At 40.5% G+C, this 22,693-nt stretch overlaps 2 protein-coding genes across 4 annotated transcripts in view; one reads left to right on the forward strand and one right to left on the reverse strand.

The window, feature by feature from the left end:
- The window catches only part of cpsf3 (cleavage and polyadenylation specific factor 3), a 60,925-nt gene extending 55,262 nt beyond the window's left edge, over positions 1-5,663 (reverse strand). The window contains exon 1 of the mRNA XM_059981913.1: positions 5,518-5,663. Coding sequence (XP_059837896.1) covers positions 5,518-5,588 — 71 coding nt within the window. The 5' untranslated portion in view covers positions 5,589-5,663. The remainder of the gene's footprint in view (positions 1-5,517) is intronic.
- itgb1bp1 (integrin beta 1 binding protein 1) overlaps positions 5,660-22,693 on the forward strand; it is a 29,847-nt gene continuing 12,813 nt past the window's right edge. Inside the window, exons 1-5 of one of the 3 annotated variants that reach the window (XM_059981924.1) lie at positions 5,746-5,798; positions 8,384-8,469; positions 12,769-12,812; positions 13,478-13,556; positions 21,045-21,181. In XM_059981924.1, coding sequence (XP_059837907.1) covers positions 12,810-12,812; positions 13,478-13,556; positions 21,045-21,181 — 219 coding nt within the window. In that variant the 5' untranslated portion in view covers positions 5,746-5,798; positions 8,384-8,469; positions 12,769-12,809. Of the gene's footprint in view, positions 5,799-8,383; positions 8,470-12,768; positions 12,813-13,477; positions 13,557-21,044; positions 21,182-22,693 lie in introns of all 3 variants that reach the window. The other 2 variants (XM_059981923.1, XM_059981922.1) reach the window with 2 other exon arrangements.

The following is a 22,693-nucleotide window of genomic DNA, read 5'->3' on the forward strand; positions in this document are numbered from 1 at the left end:
ATACCGAGGGAAGAAGAGGACCACGGAGAAATTTGTGTCGGAGACAGTAAAGACATACCCTGAGACAGATGGGGAGTCAGGCGAGGAGAGCTATGGGCAGAGGGGATCAGTGAGGAAATGGGGAAAGAGAGGTAGAGAGATTGTGCTGGGTATGTAATCAGCCAGGTCACATGAGAAGAGATTGTCCATTTACACCATGGCCTGTCACACACCAGCAGGAACCAATAAGAAGGGAACTAAAGTTTAGCCAAGGACCAGCCCCCACAGGCCCAAGCAAACCTGTGAACCCCTATGCGAGGTATTAGGGGTGCCCCGAGAACTCGAGTGGGAAGGGACATTACCCAATGATAACAAAGGAGGCAGATGAGGAACCCATTGTTCAGGTTATGTTAGAAGGGCAACTGACACCAATGTTGATAGATACTGGAGCCACGTACACTTGTGTACAACCACAGTATGCCCTTCACCTTTCCATGTCAGAAAAGTTTATTAAGACAGTAGGGTTCTCAGGGAAAACACAGTTGACACAGTGCACAGCTCCAGTGCAGTTGAGAATGGGAAATAAAGGAATTGTTTTGCCAGTGCTAGTATTTAAAGGAACTCCAATTAATTTGTTAGGCAGAGATGCCTTATTGAAACTGGAATTAAAATTAGAATGCACCAGAAATGGGCTGCGTGTCGGAAGAGCAGGGGCTCAATTGATAGTGCGAGTAGACAAGAAGGCTAATGTCTTTTGGATAGGAGACATCGCAGATCAGATTCAGGAAACCTGGGAAAAATGGGAAAAGGGCATGCAGGCTATATTACCCAGGGCTGTAATGCCCAAATCTGAGCTACATTGTACAGTGATTTTTGACAGGACTCAGAACAGGGAGTTAGAGGAGAGATGGCACCTGGAGGCATGTACCCAACAGCACCTGGAAGGGGAGGCTGTGATAATTGGAAAGCAAGGGGCAGCTTTACAAGTTAAGTGGAACACCTTTTTAGAAAAATGGTACAGGATACCGGAGGCTGTGCCCCACGTAACATTGTTGGTAAACAAGGGATATCAGTCTAAAGACTTAGGACCCTTAGTTAAGAGTGCTGAAACCGTAACAGTGTGGAGGAAAATCACGCCAGAGGTGTGGATATCAGAAGACAACAATTGCATTAAAATAATGGTAAGTGTAGATATGGTAGGGACAGTGAGAGGTCAAAATAACTCCCCAACCACACATGCCATTGCTGGGAAAGCAAAGAGGCCAGCAGAAAGATAGGTTAGATGAGTTGCCATCTATTCTGTGGTCACAGCATGACAAGGACGTAGGGAAAATAAAAACAGCCAGTCCAGTGGAAATAAGGCTGAAAAGGAGCAATTCCACCCTGGAGACCACAATACCCTCTAAGACCAGAAGCAGAAGAGGGAATAGCATCGACAGTGCAGGGGTTGCTTGAAATAGGGAGAGCTTAAAAGAACAAACAGTCCATGCAATACCCCGTTGCTGCCGGCCTTAAAGCAGATAAATCTAAGTGGAGATTGGTGCATGATTTGCGAGTGGTAAATGATGTGGTAGAGGACTGGCCAGCGGTAGTCCCCAACCCACACATGCTTTTGACTAATGTTCCACCAGAAGCAAGTTACTTTTCAGTGATTGATTTGTGTTCGGCTTTCTTCAGCATTCCTCTGGCCGACCAGTGTCAGTATCTGTTTGCATTTACCTACAGAGGTGCTCGGTATACCTATACCAGAATGCCGCAAGGGTTTAAACATTCACCACATGTTTTTAATCAGGTGTTGAAGGCAAACCTAGAGGGCATACCATTGGAAAGTACATTGTTACAGTATGTGGATGACCTGTTGATTTTCTTCCACAGTAAGGAACAGTGTGAGCAGGACACTATAACTCTGTTAGGGAAGCTGGCGCACGGAGGACATAAAAGTATCCAAAAAGAAACTGCAATTTTGCATGCAGCAAGTGGAATACTTAGGCAGGGTAATATCCAAGGGAGTGAAGGCAATAGCACCAGATCAGATTGAGGCAATAACTAAGGCCCCAAAACCCCAGACTGTAGGGCAGATGATGACGTTTTTGGGAATGGCAGGGTACAGCTCAGATTGGATAGGAGAATATGCTGAGATTGTGGCACCTTTGAGAAAGATAATGAAAGAAGCAGGACATACAAATTTGAAGAACGGCTTACAGTGGAATGAAGAGGCGGAGATAGCTTTCAATACTATTGAGCAGGAATTGCAGTCAGCACCAGCATTAGCTTTGCCTGACTATGAGAAGGTTTTTCATTTGTGTGTATCCAACAGGCAGGAGGGTTATGTCACAGCGGTTCTAACACAAGAGACAGGCACAAGAAAAGCAAAGCAGCCGATAGCATACTATAGTACGAGACTAGATGAGGTGGCTGAGGGGTATCCACCCTGTTATCAGGGATTCACGGAGCTGTACTATGCATATGAAAAGGCATCATCTGTAACCCTGGGCTATCTTGTGACTCTGTACACACACCACAAAGTAGCAGAATTGCTGGAAAGAGGGAAATTTGTGCTGACGTCAGCCAGGATAGCAGCGTATCACATGCTATTAACATTTTCAGACATAACTATACAGAGATGCACTACCAGTAATATAGCCGATTTTGTCCCTTTGGGCTATGAAGGAGAACCCCATGACTGTGTAGGGAAGACGATGGCATTTGCCAAATTGAGAGCAGATTTAAGGTCAGAACCACTAGAGGATGCAGATAAAAAGGTTCTGTTTGTAGATGGCTCTTGTTATAGGGACTATGATGGAAATCATGCAGGGTTCTCAGTAGTGCAGCAGGATCAGTCGAGCTATAAGATTATTAGGATGGAGTCCTGTCCCCAACCGTGTTCCGCCCAACTAGCAGAAATCAAAGCCCTGACAGCTGCATGTGAAATGATGGAAGGGGAGAAAGTAGACATCTATACTGATTTGGTATATGCTCATGGAGTATGCCATTTGTTCGGGGCAGTGTGGAAACAGAGAGGTTTTAAAAAAAGTAGTGGAGATCCCATACAACATTGTCAGCGAATTCTAGACTTAATAAAGCCATGATGAAACCTAAAGCATTGGCTATAGTAAAATGCCAGGCACATAAAAAGGGAAATGATGTAATAACAAAGGGAAATCAAGCTGCGGACGAGGCAGCCAGAAAAGCGTTCGGATATACATCAGCTGTCATTGCCCCCCAGGTAAGCCTAGCTCCAGAACCTGTGGTAGAGGACCTAATTGAAATACAAGGTAAGGCAACTTTGGCAGAACAGACAATGTGGAGACGAAGGGGGGTCAAGCAGGCTTGTGGAGCACAGAAGGCGGTTTGTTGGTAGCACCCACCCCTCTACTGACGATTCTGATTTCAGAAGCGCATGGAATTGACCATTGTGCAAGGGGGGGGGAAGTGATAAAGAAAATAAAGGATGGTTTTTGGTCACCTTATTTACAGGCTTCAGTGGACTTTGTCTTGTCACAGTGCGAGGTATGCGCACAGAATGCAGGGACCAGACATCGGTTATTTGACTGGTTAGAAAGTAGACTCGGAGGATGGGGAGCATGGCTGACTAAAATGGCAATAACTGTCAGTATTGTATTGTATTGTTGAGCTGTGCACTTGTGCTGTGCTGTTTTCTTCCTTGCCTCAAGTCTCTTGTAAGTGCATGCTGCAACCAAACAATTTCCGATGCTCGTGGCAATTACTGAAGCAAGCTTAGTGGAGAAAGAAACACCGAAAATGTATCATTACATTGTGGGAGTAGATTGTAAGGGCTTCTGAGTTTTTTTTCCCTGTCTCAGGTACAAAGGGACAGTTTTTTGGCTCAGCGGCCCAGGGTAATGGAGAGAATACTTTGAGGCCTTGGCGCAGAAAATTATAGTTTAACCCGAGATTTGGGAATAAGTGCTTGAGTTTATTGGGGATTTTGTGCACGGGCTCTTAAGTCTTCTTTCTCTGTGTGAGACAAAGGGGGGATATATTGGAGTATAAAAGTTGCACTGTTTGCTGTGTAACCAAAACTGTGGGGAAATTTAATACTTCTTGAAGAATCTTCTGCGTCTCCTGGTCGTATGTGGGACACGAGAAACCACGACAGGTGTTAGTGGGGATAAGCTCCCACTACCTACTACGTTCTCCAATGGCATGCATCTCAAAACGCCTAGTCCAGCTCCTGGCCTTCACACATGGTTTTGGTGGAACTAAGCCCAGTGGAACCGTTTCTGCTGAGAAGTGAAGGAGCCTGTTAGTGTTACCGTTGCCTTAAAACCAGTTGCCTCAGGCAGCTGGGGCTCCACAGCTGTGGTTGGCAGCTCATCTGGAAGGAAAACTCTGATCTCAAACTTCTGCTGCCTTGTGGGGAAGGCTCCAGGAGTAAACCCGGTGGAGAAATCTGGAGCTAGTGTCCCTACGTTGAGCTTAATGCTGATTGGCAACTCCTGTCATACCACTGGTGCCAAAATGTATTGTCCTCTGCTCTTCCTTTGAATTCATCAGCTGCCTGGGTTGTGGTGGTGGTGGGAGGGGGGGTTGCATGAGCAAAAGCTTGCTCTCCATATTGTACTGCAATCACTTATGTAATGGCTACCTAGCTCGGATGAAACATCCATGGTCGGGCCCGACCAGTGGAGGGCTCCTGGATAGCAGGAAAAGGAGCGGAATCAATGGAAGCAAGAGATGGAAATGGGGTGTAATTAGGGTCAAGATGGGGGATGGTCAGGACAAGAGCTGGAGATGGGGTATTGTTGTGGTTTTTCGTGCCTCACAAATGACTAGGAGACGCAGAAGATTCTTCAAGAAGGGTTGAACTTTAATTTGCAAATCAAAGCTGAGACAGTCATTGAGCTAGTCGCCGATTGCCCACCGATCCTCGAACACGGCATTTTTATAGCAAAATTCTGGTCTAGTTTCACACGTACCTAATCTACATGTCTTTAGCTACCTTCCATTAACACAACATTGACTTCTACATTCTTAATATTTCATTCTCTTGCTAAATTGTGTACATGCATAGCAAATAGCAAGTTTCAAAGCTGACTACATCTCTTAGCTACCTCTCATTAACATATATTAACACACTATTGTCTTCTACATTCCTAGGATTTCATCTTGGGTACATGCATAGCAAACGGACTACATAGTTTTGGTTGCACAGGAAATGATACAAGTTTTATACTCCATAATATTTTTATACTCCAATAGTATCAGTAGGAATCAAAATCAGGAGATAAGAAGAAATCTGGGCACGGGGGTTAAGCAGGGGCAGGAGCTGAAGTGTGTGCGGTGGTGGTGGGGAGTAGGCGATGGGGGTTATTAGTAGGGAGGCATGAGCTGGGGATAACTATGACAGTGGGGATAAGAGCTGAAGATGAAGTTATGAACAGAAGCTAGAGCTAGAGACGGTAGTTATCAGTGAAGGAAAGAGCCGGGGAGGGGAAGACAAGGAGAAAACCTGAGGAGAGGGCAGAGAAGCAGTGGGTAGGGAAGGAGAATTGGATGACGGTGATAGAAACTTACAGTGGGCGAATCAATAACTGGTCGCTCTCCTCCGCCGGGATCAGATTCTCCGCTTTGCGCTTCGACGACATCTTCAACGCAGAGCGGTTACCGCTTCCGCTTCCGCTTCCTCTGTCAATTGTGTCCGGCTGGAAACTGTCCTCCCTCCTCCTCAAAGGTCCGTCGGCCCACGGGTCCCCGCCTACCAGCTTCACTGTTTTAACAAGAGGCCGTTCGTTACTCACCCGCTCTGAGCTGGTTTTCAGAACGGGGTTTCAGGTTTTATTGTTCCTGCTGATGTGGTGAGAGTGCTGGGGAGCGAGGCTAAAGCCCGAGTGTTTGTGATGCCTAATCTGCTGTTGTTTTATTATAAACTGAGCTCAACCTTGTTCGCAGGAGAAGGAAACGTAGGCCTAAATAACACTGAGTGCAGCTTTGCTCAGAGGAGGAGCTTGGTTTGAGTACAGAACAGGTCTGAAAAGTGACAAGGGTGGAGGAAGTCCAGAGCAGCCAGACGGCATAATGATAAGGCGAGCATAGTTGGGCGACCTTTGGGAACGAAGCGTAGAACCCACCTGGGGACGTGGCATTTTACACTTGGTTGTATGTAGGGACAGGATTTAATATATTGTGAATAATTATTTGGGAAGAGTGATCATAACTTAATAGACTTCCAAATTCTGCTTGAGTTTGAGAAATTTAGATCTGAAATTAGTGACTTAAATAAAGGTAATGATGTGAAGACGGAGTGGACAGAAGTGAAGTGTGAAATGGATTAAGCGTGGCCTTTACTCATTGTGGTTTAAAATGACGTGATTTGTATTGAAACATAATATTTTGAAGGAACTTGATAGCGCTAGCATTGAAAGCTTGTTTCCCCACTGTGATGAATTTAGATTGAAGGGAGCATATCTTCAAAGTAAGGAGTCTTCTTCCATTTAAGATGGAGTTGGGGTACCATTTCTTCTCTGAGCATTGTAATCTTTATCCTAGAGAACCGTAGAGATAGAGACATTGAATGTTTTTGAGGCTGATAAGACTTTGGGGTACAGATGTGTAAATGGAGTTGAGACCAAGGTGGCTTGGGAATGCCTGAACAGGGAAAATAGCAGTTTCCATTCATGTTGTTTTGTTATTAAAGACACATTTCAAGGTACTTCTGAGGGGTTTTAATCAGAGAAAAGTTGATCCCCTAACCACATGTTGACAATTGGGGAGAGAAATGAAAATGTCATCATAGAAGTATCTTCAATTCAGTATCTTAAAGGAGAAATGTGAGGTTGAAAAAGGGAAATCCAGGGTTTGGGCTCTCAGTGTTGAAAGTGTGCAGGCTAGAGATGGAGCAATTAAAATCCAGTAAAGCAAGGGTCTGGGATTGATTAAAAGATCTTGTGGAACAGGTGGAACCTATAGAAAAGAGAAAAGGGGAAGGACATAGATGGATTAAAAAATTTGGGCAAGAATCATAAAATTTTTGAATGGGAGACAGTATAAGTGGTCAGCCAAGTAGGGTGGTGAGTGAATAAGATTTCTTAATGACAACAACAGTAAAGTTTTTGGTGACCAGAGTTGCATTGGAATCGTCAAGTTCACAGCACTAAAGACATTGTTAAGGATTTCATCTCCAGATTAACAGATCTTTGATGAAGCTAGACAAATATTAAAGAAGTAGAGATGGGCAGTTTCACTGTATAAGTGGCTTTAAATTTATCTTTGAATCAAATATGGTCTCAAGGTTATGAACGGTTCCATTCAGTTTCAGACATTTGCCAGGGAGAGGATGGAATCAGTTAGGGATTGGAGTTTGTAACCAGTGTCAAATTCCATTCAGTTGGCCCTGTATTTTTTTCTCTCTCTTTCAATGCTACATCATGGATGAGCAGTTTTACATTGTTATGGTGGTGGTGAAGATGGACTAAAATGTCATCAATGCTCTTCGAGAAACCGATTATTTGTTTGGAGAAGATGTTAATTAGTGGCAGCAAATAAATGATTAAAGGGACCAAGGGTAGATCCTTGGTGAACACTAGAGTCACAATGCAGGGGCAGAAAGAGATGAAAAGCCATTGAAGGCGATTCTCTGGCTTTGATCGGAAAGATGAGAGTGAAATCTGTCTGTTCCCATCCCAACCAGCTGGAAATTGGCTTTGGAGGAGGGTGGTATGCTCAGCCACGTTAAGAAAGTAGTTGAATGGTCAAGGCTTTAATGGGAATAGGGTCAGGTCAGCATGTCTCATGAACATGTACAAAATTAATGGTTAGATTTAATTCTTCATTATCTTAAATATGAATAAATATTGTTTCTTTAATGGAGGAGATTTTGTAAACATAATGTAAAAAAAATAATATTTGGTGTTTCTGAGAAAGTTAAAATGTGATAAAACTGTTAAGAATTAGTGTCTCCTCATTCAAAACACCATTCAAGTGGGTCTTGCCCCGAATTGTTGTAACTTAACACCCACTGCTCCATACAGAAAGACAGAATCACAATTTATAAACACTCAGTCAATGATATTGATGTATCAACAATGTTCTGCATGTGGTGCTATGATGTTATTGAAGAAGCAAGGAGTGGAATACATTTCATCACGTCTTATTGCACTTTATGCATAATTATGGGAACATTATAGAGAGGTATATAATGTTCCCATTAATCTAGAATGTTCCAGTTAATCTAGAATTTATTTTTGCATATTGATTGTCTGAACGGAGATGGAGAATGGTTTTCCTGTGAATTTCCCCTCTTTCCAAATGGGTTTTCATTCTGCATGTATCAATAACTATTTTAAATATGTTGGGTATCATTAGTCCAAATAATTTCATCCAGAGTAGATAATGTGTAAAGTATATCTTTGAATTGATGTTCTTCTGTTTCACTGGTGTGCAGGAAGATGTTGAGAAATGTTTCGGAAGGGAAAGAAACGGCACAGTAGTAGCAGTTCTCAAGGCAGTGAAATCAGCACAAAAAGCAAGGTAGATTTTCACTGACATGGTAGATTCATTCATGCTTTGACTCATGCTATTATAAAGGATAAAGACAGATTATTGTTTTAGTTTGTATATCTATGACAAAAACATAGTTGTGGTGATTAAAAAATAACCTACTATTAATGTTTGAAAATAAAATAGACATGTTTATAAGAGATCTAAGTACCCACATTTTCTGTAGCAATTTGTGAAAATTACTGTAACATTTCCAGGACAATTTTATACTATTTGTATTTGCATATTATTATTGTAACTAAAGACTGGGTGGATTGTTCAATAGACATGGTAAAATAGGTAGGTATGGGCTGATTTTCTCCTGGCTTCAGTGTTTTGAACCAGAGGTCAGGGTTTCAGAATAAGTGATTGGCTGTTCTGAGCAGAAATGAGCTTCATTCAAGAGACTCTGCCTGTGAGAATCTCAGTTATTGAATATGCTTAAGAAGGAGAACAGTAAAGTAGCTAGGATACAGATTGGAGCAGGACAGTGGCTCTGAAGTTCCCAGAACAGGAAAGATGTGCTGAATGAGCTGTTCCTGCTCTTTTATGGATTATGTAAATGTTGAATCTGTTTGGTCTTACGCAGCTCCACTCAGTGCCTCTTTGATTCAAGACAATTCCCTTGAATTATCAATTAGCTTTTCAAGTTTCTTCAATTAGGAGTTTAATACCGTATGTTTAATGGTGCTTGCACATAACTTGTAACTTGCCATTTTTCTTTTCACTTCTTTGTAGCACTGATTTCTCCATAAGTCCCAGTTCCACTTCCTTTCTTGTACTGTCAACATTAAAGTCTTCTTCAAAACAAAATATTTGCACCTTTCAGCAATGCATTTCTGCAGCAATCCCCATTCTCCATTCATGTTTCTTGCAAGTCATTCTCTCTCGGCAATGTCAGGCTAACTCTCCTATGACTCAGTCACACCTTGGCTGACTTGCAGCAACCTAGTAATTTGGCAGCCGGTGCATCTTTGGAGTGTGAAAGGAAACTCAAACTCTAGGGGGTGGGGAGAGGAGGGTAACTTAACATCAGGATGGAACTAGGAATTGATTCATTGGAGCTAGCAGACAGCAGAACTAACTTCTATGGCTCCCTGCCTAATGTCAGGATGGAATTAAGAACTGTGTCATTGGAGTTAGGAGACAGCAGTACTAACTTCTGTGTCTCCATTCCACCCATAATTCAGAGTTAAACTTGTTGTCATCAGCCTTGGATTCTATCCTTTGACTATTAGAGTGCAAAACATCCAGATTCACATCCCAGGACCTCCAATGTGCAGAATCACAGGATAAAGGCTGTGAAAAGTCTATTTTACAACAAACTACAAAGTGTTGCATTACATTTATGTGAAAAAAGGAGTTTGCTTACGTATGTAAAAAAAAGTTTATAACATTTTTGAAGCATACACAAGGAAATCTGCAGATGCTGGAAATTCAAGCAACACACACAAAATGCTGGTGGAACACAGCAGGCCAGGCAGCATCTATAGGGAGAAGCGCTGTCGATGTTTCGGGCCGAGACCCTTCGTCAGGACTTTTTGTCAGGATTTTTGCAACATTATTAGCTGCATAGGTTATGATAATTTTGACTGCCTTTCCACTTATTTCTGTGCTAACAAAACATTAGAACCCATTTCTTTCAAAGAAAGTCATGCAAAACTGATTTAAGCAAATTTTCCACTGGGATCTCACTATATGCAAATTTCCTTGGTACATCATTCTTGTTCAATGCTTTGTCCACAGTAAAGCATTAATATTGCTTGCCTAATCCACTTTCAAATCCTCAAACTATCCCAATGCAGAGGCCAGAGATAGTGAGATTCTTGCATTCAGGTGTTATGTCAATGCTTTTGTGGGTAACTGAGCTGGCTAACATGATAAATTATGCAGAAAAAGTCAGTACTGTACCAAATTGGTGGAGATTAGTTGGGATGTTCCATTGAACCTCCAGGATCCTGGTATGGGAAATCAAAACTGTTCCATGGTTGATTGGCTTGCATATCTGAACCAGGTATCCCAGGAAATATTTCTTTCTTAACTATTGGTGCCTTCAGTAGAGAAAATTGGGGGACTTCTTTCTGCTCGATACTAGTTCAATATCAATTGTGTTGACTTTCTTTAAAATAGACAATTGACTTTTGGCCAAAGTCTTATTTTGAAAATAATGTTCATGTAATATGCCTCAAAATAAAATTCTACTTGAAAACATAGGGACAGACCCTAGTCAAGTTTCAGGTTTAGCTGGGTGCTGAATATTTCTGGTGTATTCAGTTCCTTGGGGTAGTGCACGTGTGACAAGTATATTGACTGTAGTAACTTTGGCCCTATTGAGTTGTAGGACCAGTGGAGATTATAGAGGTAGAGCAGGGCAAGACTATGCAGGGATTTTTCAGCAAAAAGGGGAATTTTAAAGGTGAGCTGTTGTTTAATCAGCAGCCAGTGCACACGGAGACATAATGAAAGTAACTTTCAGCAAGGTATGGGTTGCAGAATTTCAGATATTTCAGGCTTAAGGGTCAGTGGAACATGGAGGCTGAGCAGGAATATCAGTAAAGTCTAGAGATATGGATGAAATAAAAGAAATGTAGTCAAATTTGAACTAAGCTCTTAGACAATTGCAGGATTAAACAAAACTGTGTATTTATGGAAGAGAAATCATCCTTGATGAATTGAGATTGTAAACAAAAATGTGGGTAATATATAGGGCATGGTGAAGTTTGGTTAGTAGTTAAAAAGAGACTTACAATATAGAGGTCATTATTGTGTTGAGAAGTTGGACTTATGGAGGGATTGGTGCTTGGGTCCTAGGTGTTCATAACTTACTTTCAGTGATTTAGACAAGGGGTTTAATTGTATTTTATCACGATAAGGTCGATTGTGAGGTCACGAGTCTATCTTAATAAGTATTTGGACAGATTAGGAGAATGGGTAATGGAGGATCAGATAGAGTATAGTCTAGGGAAGTGTCTGGTCATGAACTTTGGTAGAAGGAATAAGGTGTTTACGATTCTCTGAACGGGAGAAAATTAAAAAATCAGAGTTGCAAAAGGGCCTTTGGAGTCTTTGTGCAGGATTCCCTAAAGGTTAACTTGCAGATTGAGTTGGCAGTAAGGAAGGAAAATGTAATGTTAGCATTTATTTCAAGAAGACTAGAATATAAGAGCAACGATGTGATGCTGAAGTTTTACGAGGCATTGGTCAGACCGCACTTGAACTATCGTGAGCAGTTTTAGGCCCCTTATCTAAAAAAATGGATGTGTTAGCATTGGAGATGTCCAGAAGAGGTTCACGAGAATGATTCCAGGAATGAACAGATTAACGTATGAGGGGCCAGTTTGGTGGTTCTGTGAGCCTGTACTTACTAGAGTTTTGAAGAATGAGGGGGGGATCTCATTGAAACCTATTGAATATTGAAAAGGTCCAGACAGAGTGGATGTGGTGAGGGTGTTTCCTATAGAGGGTGAGTCTGGAAATAGAGGAGCATCCGGTTAGAACAAAGATGAGAAGGAATTTCTTTAGCCAGGCGGCGGTGAATCTGTGGAATTCATTGCCACAGAGGGCTGTGGAAGCCAAGTCATTGAGTATGTTTAAGTGGAAGTTGATAGTTCCTTGGTTAGTCAAGGCTTCAAAGGTTTCAGGAAGAAGGCAGGAGAATGGGGTTGTCAGGGGTAATAAATCTGCTGTGATGGAATGGTGGAGCAAGCTCAATGGATCAAATGGCCTAATTATGCTCCTATGTCTATGGTCTTATTTTCTTATCGTACAGAGGGACCTTTCAATAGACATGTAACAGCGGGAGAGAAACTGCCTTTGAGTCTGGTGGTATATGCGTTGAGGACAAGAAAATATTTGAGATGGCTAGAGTTCTTTGTTACATTGGCTACTTTTCTGAGGTGTTCGGGGGGTGTTGAAACAGTGTCCTTGTGTACCCATCACTACGTTAACTTGAAACTGCTAGGAAGGTAAATGATATGTTAGACTTATATAGGAGAGTTTGAATACACAAGTCATCTAGCTCGAGTAATGACATCACATCTTGAATATTGCATTCAGATCTTGTTTTCTACTTCAGGAAGTACATAGTTGCAGAAGTTAGCTAATCAGGACAGAAATGAGAAAATATTTATTAACCTAGATGATGGAGAATCTTTGGAACTCTGAATCTTATTGAGTGACGAAGCAGATGCAATGGGTTAAATGGTCCCACACTGTTTCTGTCTTTTGAAAATTTTACAATTATGGCTTGTAAGTGATGTATTAATAGACATTCCTCACTTCCTCATTTAGAACCCAGAACATTACAGCACAGTACGGACCTTTGGCCCACAATGGTATGCAGACCCTTCCCTCCCACATCGCCCTCCATTTCTCTATCGTCCATGTGCCAATCTATGTGTCCCTTAAATGTCTCTAATGTATCTGCCTCTACTTACCACCAGCCACCCCTGGAAGTGTGTTCTATGCACCCACTTCTCTGTATAAAAAAAAATCTGAAATCCCCCCCCCCCCCGTACTTTTCTCCACCTTAAAGTTATGTCCTTTTCTTGTATTTCACTCTGAAAAAATGCCATTCCCTGTCCACTCTATCTATTCTTATTATCTTGTCCACCTCTATCAAGTTACCTTTCATCCTGTTCCTTTCCAAAGAGGAAAGTGAGCTCTTGTTCACTCAGCCTATCCTCATAAAATATGCTCTCCAATCTAGAAAAGATCCAGGGAAATCTCTACTCTCTGTAGGTCTGAATGGAGCTTTTTTAGAACTGCAACATTTGATAATTTTTAAATAAGTAAAACGAGATTTTCTCTCACCTGCTTAAAGTACAATTTCATACTGTTTATCTATTTTGATTCTTTTTCTAATCTGGTTCTAAGCTGAGTGCCAGTTCAATTAGAATAAAGTGAAATGCAAGATGTTGTTACAGGAAGTCTTAAATGCTACAGTTGTTAATTTATCAATCTAAATGTCTTAACATCACTCATTTTATTTTTCTCTCAGTCAGTAGATTCCAGTTTGGGTGGCCTTTCTAGATCTAGTACAGTGGCTAGCCTTGATACAGATTCCACAAAGAGTTCAGGTATTGTAACTATTAATCTTTGCTTTTATATTAAGGAAGCACTGCATTTACATAGCACATCTCACCTACCTTATAGAAGATTCCAAACTGTGTTATGGCCAATTAAGGACTTTTTTTGGAGTGTAATTACTGTTGTAATGTAAGAAATCTAGTGGGCAATTTGCACACAGAAAACTCCCTGTGGTAATAATCAAATATCTATGTTAGAAATAATTTGAGCGATATGTTATCCAGGATGTCAGGGATAATTCCAAAATCACACTGAAATGTCAGCCTAATTTCATGTGCTTAAGTGTCTTGCAGCAATTGGAAGATTGAAAGTCCCCCCCCCCCCATCCTTGATTACCCCACAGTGATTAAAGTCTTTTGAATATTAAAAGCTTCCATATTCCAACATTCCCAAAATTGCTTCCCCTTCTAAGGAACAGTAAAACCATACAACTTAGGAACAGGCCCTTTGGCCCATTGAGTCTTCACTGATGATCAAGAAACATTAAACTTACACTAATCCCTTTTCATTTTCTAGCATGTTGGATTTTCAATGAAACTCAAGAATCCTATTATTTTATTACTTATGTTTTATTTGTGACTTAAGAAAAGACATTACAATGGCAATGTGCTGTTAGTATACCATAGTTGATTCTTTCAAAGCTAGGAAAATGTCTCAAATTCTGGCCATCATTATATTAGGTAGATCAGTTAACTCATCTGAGAAAATGAAAACAGAGGAGATAAGCTTCTAAACCATGCAGAAATAAAAGATACAAGTACCATTCTTATTGGATGATTTTGGCAATCTCCGAGCAGATACAGCATTAAATTGCTGTTACAATTGCCCTGTATATCTGGAGGAAAGAAAATGATTGAAGTGTAGTGGAAATCCCAAGCTAGTATATCCTGCTGGAAACTGAGTTAGAAGTTTCTGGGATTTTGTATTCAAATTGACCTGCCCTTGCAGTGGTATAGTTACATGAGAAATTAAGAACACCAAGACGTGAGGCTGCAGAAGGAGAACACAATGATAGGCTGTTGGAATATAGGAAGTTTATGCAGGATTTCCCCAAAGTGATTAATCTACATTCCAATAGTTCCAAAATTGCTCCCCTTCTAAGGAACAGTAGAGCCATACAACTTAGAAACAGGCTCTTTGGCCCATTGAGTCTTCACTGATAATCAGGAACAATTAACCTTACCCTAATCCCTTTTTCATTTTCCCATCAACATCAATCCCCTCCTCCCAAGATTCGGACCATCTGGAATATCCAATTATCCTACCAATCTGCACGTCCTTGGTTATGAAAGTAAATCACTCAGAGAAAACCCATGTGTTCATGGGGATAAGATGCAAAATCCACATGGACAGCATCAAGTGATCTTGATCAGGGTTGGTGTTGTGTGAATGAAGTCACTGGAGAAAATTACTGGTAGATACAAAGCCACTTCTTTATTTGACAAAACAAGGTACCACAGGCATCATATGGAGATGCTTTCAGTTGAAAGGTCTCGCTGGCCCAACATGGGCCTCAGTAAACATCAAAGGACAACTCCATATTTACAATGTAAGGACAATGCTTTCTTTGAAATTACATATAACCTTCACACCTTCTGATTCACCTCCCCATCACAGACATCCAAATCAATTTTAATCAGCATTGTCTGGACTGGGATTCACAGCTTTTAGGAACCCATTGTTCAGGGCTGCACTCCAGATTAAAAGCACAATCCATCTTCAGATGTGAAGACTGGTAGCCAAAGTCAATTGCTAAATCTATATGTCCTAAACCCAAAAATTTCTCTTAACAAGGGTCACCAGCATTTTCTGGAGCTAAGAAGCTACACCACTATTCTGTTAAAGCCATATCAAGGACCATCTGGCTTTATTTACAAAGTTTCTGAAAGTGCTGTTTATTACCGTAAATTCCGGTGTATAAACCGACATCCCATTTTCAAGATTTTAAAAAATGACCTTTTCATGTTACCTTTGTATAATCTGACCCCTTTTGTAGAGGTTTTTGATTTAACTAGGAAAGATCACAAGATTTCACATGCCAGTACTCAGCTTTGTGAAACAGTACCTGCTAAGAAAACAGGCCTACACATTGCAGAGCGTTATAAGCGAATTCTTAATAAATAAATCAGGGAGGGAAGTTTTGGATTAGGTTCCCAATGGTAAAGAATCCTCTGAAATGTAATCCCCGTGAAACCATTTAGTGCCCATCGTAATCTTGTTAAAACATAACACGGGGTGGCGGAATCAGTATGTGTACCCCCCAGTATTGAGTTTGTGACCACCATGTACAAAAGATTAAAACTAGTGTGATATGATGCTGGCTTCAAGCTGAAGGCTGGTGATTTTGCTAACAAAATGAATAATTCTGCAGCTGCTAAGAAATTTAGTGTAAACGAGAAACAAGTGAGAGAGTGGAGAAAGGCAGAGGACACACTGAGGGAAATGCCAAAGACGAGATGTGCAAACTGTGGGAAAACATGCCAGTGGCCAGAACTGGAAGAAAAAGTTTTAGAGTGGGTGAATCACCAGTGATCGTCTGAATTCATTGTTACCAGAGAAACGATTCGAGTTCAAGTGTTGAAATAGGCCGAAAAACACTGAGGTCAGCGAAAATTTCAAAGCTACGCGAAGTTGGTGCACCCAGTTTATGAATAGATGCAATCTTGTATTGAGACAAAAAAACAAAGATTGCTCAGAAGTTGCCGAGTGACCTTGAGAATAAGATTACAGTCTCCCAATCATTTGTAATCAAGCATTGATAGGCACGTTCTTATCCGCTCTCACTGATTGGTAACATGGACGAGACACCAGTGTTCTTTGATTTTTGTTGTCAACCAGAAGGGGGAGAAAACAGTCCTTGTCAAAACACTGGACACAAGAAACAACATTTTACTGTCGTGTTAATGTGTATGGCTGATGGGACCAAACTACCATTGATGATGATTTTTAAGAGGAAAACATTCCCAAAGAAAGAAAAATTCCCACGAGGTGTTGTTTACGTTCAAGGACGCAGTGGGTTGCTTGAAGTGGGTTAAAGAAGTGTGGTGTCGACGTCCCAAAGGTTTCAGGAAGGAAAAGTTGCTATTTGTCTGGTGAGACAAAAGCAGCATTGAAAGCTGAAAATACAGACATTGCAGTCATCCCCGGTGGTTTGACGTCTGTGCTTCAGCCACTAGATGTGAGTTTAAACAAACCATTCAAAGAATTCATGCGTCGACAGTGGAACAAATGGTTGATGTCAGAGAGTCAGATACTGAAGAGTGTAAGAGTTTCAAGCTCTGAACGTGTTACGACAACAGTGTGTACGTAAATTGAGAAACAGAATGTGTTTTGTAGATCTTTTGTGTGATTTCATAAGTGTTTGTATTTGTATCAAAAACAGCCAATAGATACAACCTGTCTTCTGTGTATTAATTTTCCCAAAGTTAGCACCCTCTGTATAAACCGACCCCCTAATTTTAGGACCAAAATTTAGGGCCAAATTCTCGGCTTATACACAGGAATTTACGATAATTTTTTTTTACAACAGATTTCCAGCAGGGCTAGATAATGTACTAGAGCAGTGGTGTTTAATGTGGTTCACACAAAAAAGACAAGATGAAGTATCAAGATTCAAAATTTATTAAATATTACTTTTATTTGTCATATGTAGTTTGAAACATAGTGAAATGCATGGTTTCCCTGAGCGTATGTTGAGGGGCATCTCACAAGTGTCACCATGCTTCTTCTGCTAACACTGATGTCCACAACTTACTATGCAAGTCTACAATCCTACAAACCCTAACCTATGCAAATTTTGGAATATGAGAGGAGATTCCTGCGGTCATGGGGAGAACATACAGGCAGCATCGGGAATTGAACCCTGATCTTCCAGTCGCTGGCAATGTTAAACATTATGCTATACTACCATGCCTCCCTAGAAGTGTTTACTGTTGGGGATTAAGCAGATCTTCCTTGAACATCTCAAAGCTGAACTTTTAACAATTCTTCACCAAATAATAAAAATCCATTGTATCACTTGTGGATCTCCTGTTCGGTCAGTTAAAGAGCAGCATTGACCTTCACTTTGATATTTGGAGTACTCATTCATTTTATCAAGAAATATGTCATCAATAGGAGGTAAGAGGGTGAATAATATCTCAGATTTTTGCCCTTAAAAGATTACTTAATTAGTCATAGAACATTACAGCATAGAAACAGGCTCTTCGACCCATCTAGTCCAGACCAAATCATTAATCTGCCTACACCCATTGATTGGCACCTGGACCATAGCCATCCATGTGCCTATCCAAACTTAAGTGTTGAAATCGAACATGGATCCCGATGTTCCTCAAAAAAAAATCCTAAGATTGGTTAAACACGACCTACCACGCACAAAGCCATGTTGACTATCCCTAATCAGTCTCTGTCTATCCAAGTACTTGTATATCTGGTCCCTTAGAATACCTTTCAATAAGTTTCCCACTACTGATGTCAGGCTCACTGGCGTATAATTTTCTGGCTTATTTTTAGAGCTTTTATTAAACAATGAAACAGCATTAGCTATTGTCCAATCCTCTGGCATTTCACTCATGGCAAAGGATGCTTTATCTACTAGGGCATGTCCAATTTCTGTACTAGCCTCCCACAGGGTCTGAGCGAACACCTTGTCAACCCCTCAGGATTTACCCACCCTAATTTGCCTCAAGACAGCAAACACCACCTCATGTACAGAGTCCATGGCCTTGCTTATGTTTTGCTTCAGTTCTGTAGACTGACTGTTATTCACCTGAATAAATGCAGATGCAAAAATTCCATTTGAGATCTTCCCCTTCCATCTTTTTCAGCTCTACACATAGATTACCTTTCTGATCTTCCAGAGGACAAATTTTGTCCCTTGCTATCCTTTTGTTCTTTAACATATCTGTAAAATCCCTTAGGATTCTCCTTCATCTGTCTGCTAGAGCAACCTCATGCCTTCTTTTAGCCCTCCTGATTTCCATCTTAAGTGCTCCGTTGAATTTCTTATCCCTCTCAAATACCTCTTTTGTTCCCATACGCCTATATCTGCTATGCACCTCCTTTTTCTTAACCATGGCCTTAATATCTCTCAGAAACCAAGATTCCCTAAACCTTTTATCTTTGCCTTTTATTCTGACAGGAACTCTAATCTCAAAATTTCACTTTTAAAGGCCTCCGACTTACCATGTACACCTTCCCCAGAAAACAATCTGACCCAATCCACACTTGCAGATCTTTCTGATGCCATCAAAATTGACCTTTCCAATTTAGAACCTCAACCTGAGGACCAGACCTATCTTTTTCCATACTTGCCTTGAAACTAATGGCATTATGCTCAGTAGATGCAGTGTTCCCCTTCACAAACTTCTGTCACCTTTCCTGTCTTATTCCATAATAGGAAAATCTAGTATAGCCTCTTTCTAGTTGGTAATTCTATTTACAGATTAAGGAAAATTTCCTGAATACATTTGACAAACTCTTTCCCATCTAGCTCTTACACAATGTGGAAATCCCAATCAATACATGGAAAGTCAAAATCACCTATTATCATAACCTTATTTTTAGTCTGTGATCTCTACAAATTTACTCCTCTAAATTCCACAGACTGTTGGGTTGTCTATAGTATGATCCCTTTAATGTGGTCATACCTTTCTTATTCCTTAGTTCTACCCATAACTTGTCACTAGATGAGCTCTCCAGCTCTTCTGACTGACCACTGCTATGACATTTTCCCTGATTAGTAATGCCCCTTTAATCCCTCCCTCTCTATCAAGTTTAAAACAACAGAAGCCTGGAACATAGAGCCAGTCCTGCCCCTCTTGCATAAAAGTTTGACTAATGGCTACAATATCATCATCCATGTGCTGATCCATGCCCTAAGCTCATCTGCCGTTCAATACTTACATTGAAAAATATGTAGTTCAGAACATTAGTCTCACCATGCTCAATCTTTTAATTCTTAACTTTTTTTATGTAGGCTTAACAACACTTTTTTCTACATCCACTCCACTTTCTTTTCTGGCACTCTGGTTCCCATCCCTCTGCAACTCTAGTTTAACCCCCCCCAGATAGCACTAGCAAACCTTCCCACTAGGATATTAGTTCCTTTCCAGTTCAGGTGCAAACTATCCCTTCTGTACAGGTTCTAGCTTCCCTGGTAGAGTGCCTAATAATCCAAAAATATGAAACATTCCCTCATGTAATATCCCTTTAGCTATGTGTTACACTGTATGATTTTCCTATTCCAGGCCTCACTACCACTTGGCATAGGCAGCAATCCTGAGATCAATGCCTTAGTGCCTAATTCTGCACAATCCAATGTCTCCTCAACCAATTCTTGCATCAATGAATTATTTATACATAATATCCTTATTAGCATGATTATACTGTGCGTGTGTAGATCACCCCTACAGAGCCATAGGCTGTCAACAGCAGCTCACTAGTCCTCTGTTAGCTCCCCTTTTAAAGATCCTTCCTTTCCCAGGGATGAGGTCTTTAGCGCTCCTTTTGGCATTTCTGTAGCTTTTTTTTATGCAATGGAGTTGCTGGCCCTATGCCCAACTGTTCTTTCTTTGCAGCCGGGTTTGGAACTGATCACGGCTGAGTATACTCAGTGACTTCTTGAATATAATTGGTATGTTCATAGAATGCTATAACGCAGGTGGCCATTGGTCCAATATGTATGTGCGCAATCTTTGAAAGAGCAATTTGCTTCCATGAGTTTCAGGTGGGATATTCCTGACTGCATGTTGAGTTTCGCTTCACGTCATCTGTTTCTTTTTCTAACTGATATTTAAATATGTGACATCAGTTACTGAGACCCACTGGAAATAATTTCTCCTTATTTATACTGGTAACACGTAATTATGATTTTTGAATGTCAGACCTGCCCCCTACTTTTGCTGCTGTAAGGAAACTGCACCAAAACTTTTCATGTCTCAACAGTCTTCATTCTTTTCAAATTGTTCATCCTCCATGGTATAATTGCCAACCCTAAAAATATTGTATCATTTACTTTATGCCTTCACATTTTCTATAATAATACTTGCATTAAATTCCATTTGCATGTTTCTCTTGGAGTCTACACTAAGTTCATAAGTCACAACATTTCTAGTTAATAAGAAAATATTCATATTGATCAGTGATGGCTTTTCCCAGAAAAATGATTGCAGGATTATCAAAATACCTCCTTGGATGAATACTAAAATGCTTCAACGTCCTGTTTGAAAATGAGCCAGTAGTTAAAAATTGGGAAAACAAGATTTGGATGGGGGTGGGGATTAGAAGAAGGGTGGAATTGGAAATGAATAGATTTTTTTTTTGGTAAATTATAACATGAATAAAGCCAGGAAGTAAATTGGCTAAATTTGCAACATTAGAAATCAGAAAAAACATGTTAACAATGTGAGATTGTTAAGAATCAATTGCTGATAATCACTGCAACAGAAAGTAAATTGTGGTTTTTGTTTTGATTCCAGGTCAGAGTAATAGTAACTTTGACAGCTGTAATGAATTTCGAGTGAAGTATTTGGGTGCTATTGAAAACTTAAAAGCTGGTTCCATTGAATGTCTCCAAGGACCACAAGATTTGATTAATTACATTGATTTGGCACAGGTATAGTAGTGGAATTTTAAAGAATGGCTGTCTGGTTGTTCCCGTATGAATACTTTTTTTACTTTTGTGTAATTGTTAACTGTGGAGAGCAAAATAAGTGTTTTAATTCTGACCTTATTTCTGAATTAGAAAATTAAAGATCATTGACCTAAGATATCTAACTCTGCTTCTCTACAAAAATGTACAAAATAATGAAAATTGCTGAATATATTTAGCAATTTCCAACATTTTGGTTTTATAATTTTATTACTGGCTGGCTTTTGCAGTAGACATGTATTAATACAAAGGCAGGGGGGTTGTACTGAAAGGACGTGTATGAAATGAACCAGGATGTGACCAGAGCCAAAGGAAAAGGATAGAGAGGCAATCAAAGCCTTAAAACTAGTGAGGTTGTAGGAAGGGGAGTTACCTATAAGGGGGAAGAAAACTCTTAAGTAAAAGCAAAACATTAAAGAATATTGAACAAAATAAGCCCAGTAAAGACACACAAAAAAGCAGATTATAGTTTTAGAAAGACATGTAATCTGTACAATATTGAAAGAAATCATGGCAGATGAGGAAAATTTCATGCCGATTACCACTTACTGCCTATCCTCAACTGAAAAGGAACGGGGGAAGGAGGAAAAACTCACCGCTAAATGGACCTTCAACTGGTCATTGCTGTTGAAGGCCCACATATTATTCTATGCTAATTCCATCTACAGGTGAAGTCAGAAGTTTACATACACCTTAGCCAAATACATTTAAACTCGGTTTTTCACAATTCCTGACATTTAATCCTAGAAAACATTCCGTCTTAGGTCAGCTGGGATCACTACTTTATTTTAAGAACGTGAAATGTCAGAATAATAGTAGTGGGAATGATTTATTTTTAGCTTTTATTTCTTTCATCACTTTCCCAATGGGTCAGAAGTTTACATACACTTTGTTAGTATTTGGTACCATTGCCTTTAAATTGTTTAACTTGGGCCAAACATTTTGGGGAACCTTCCACAAGCTTCTCACAGTAAGTTGCTGGAATTTTGTTCCATTCCTCCAGACAGAACTGGCCTAACTGAGTCAGGTTTGTAGGCCTCCTTGCTTGCACACGCTTTTTCAGTTCTGCCTACAAATTTTCTATCAGATTGAGGTCAGAAAATGTCAAGTCTGGTTCATCCTTGGGAGCAATTTCCAAACGCCTGAAGGTACCACGTTCATCTGTACAAGCAATAGTACGCAAGTATAAACACCATAGGACCACGCAGCCATCATACCACTCAGGAAGGAGACGCATTCTGTCTCCTAGAGATGACCATACTTTGGTGTGAAAAGTGCAAATCAATCCCAGAACAGCAAAGGAGCTTGTTAAGATGTTGGAGGAAACAGGTAGACAAGTATCTATATCCACAGTAAAACAAGTCCTATATCGACATAACCTGAAAGGCTGCTCAGCAAGGAAGAAGCCACTGCTCCAAAACCGCCATAAAAAAGCCCGACTACAGTTTGCAAGTGCACATGGGGACAAAGATCTTA

This window comes from Hypanus sabinus, chromosome 10 (assembly GCF_030144855.1).
Source record: "Hypanus sabinus isolate sHypSab1 chromosome 10, sHypSab1.hap1, whole genome shotgun sequence".
Lineage (NCBI taxonomy): Eukaryota > Metazoa > Chordata > Chondrichthyes > Myliobatiformes > Dasyatidae > Hypanus > Hypanus sabinus.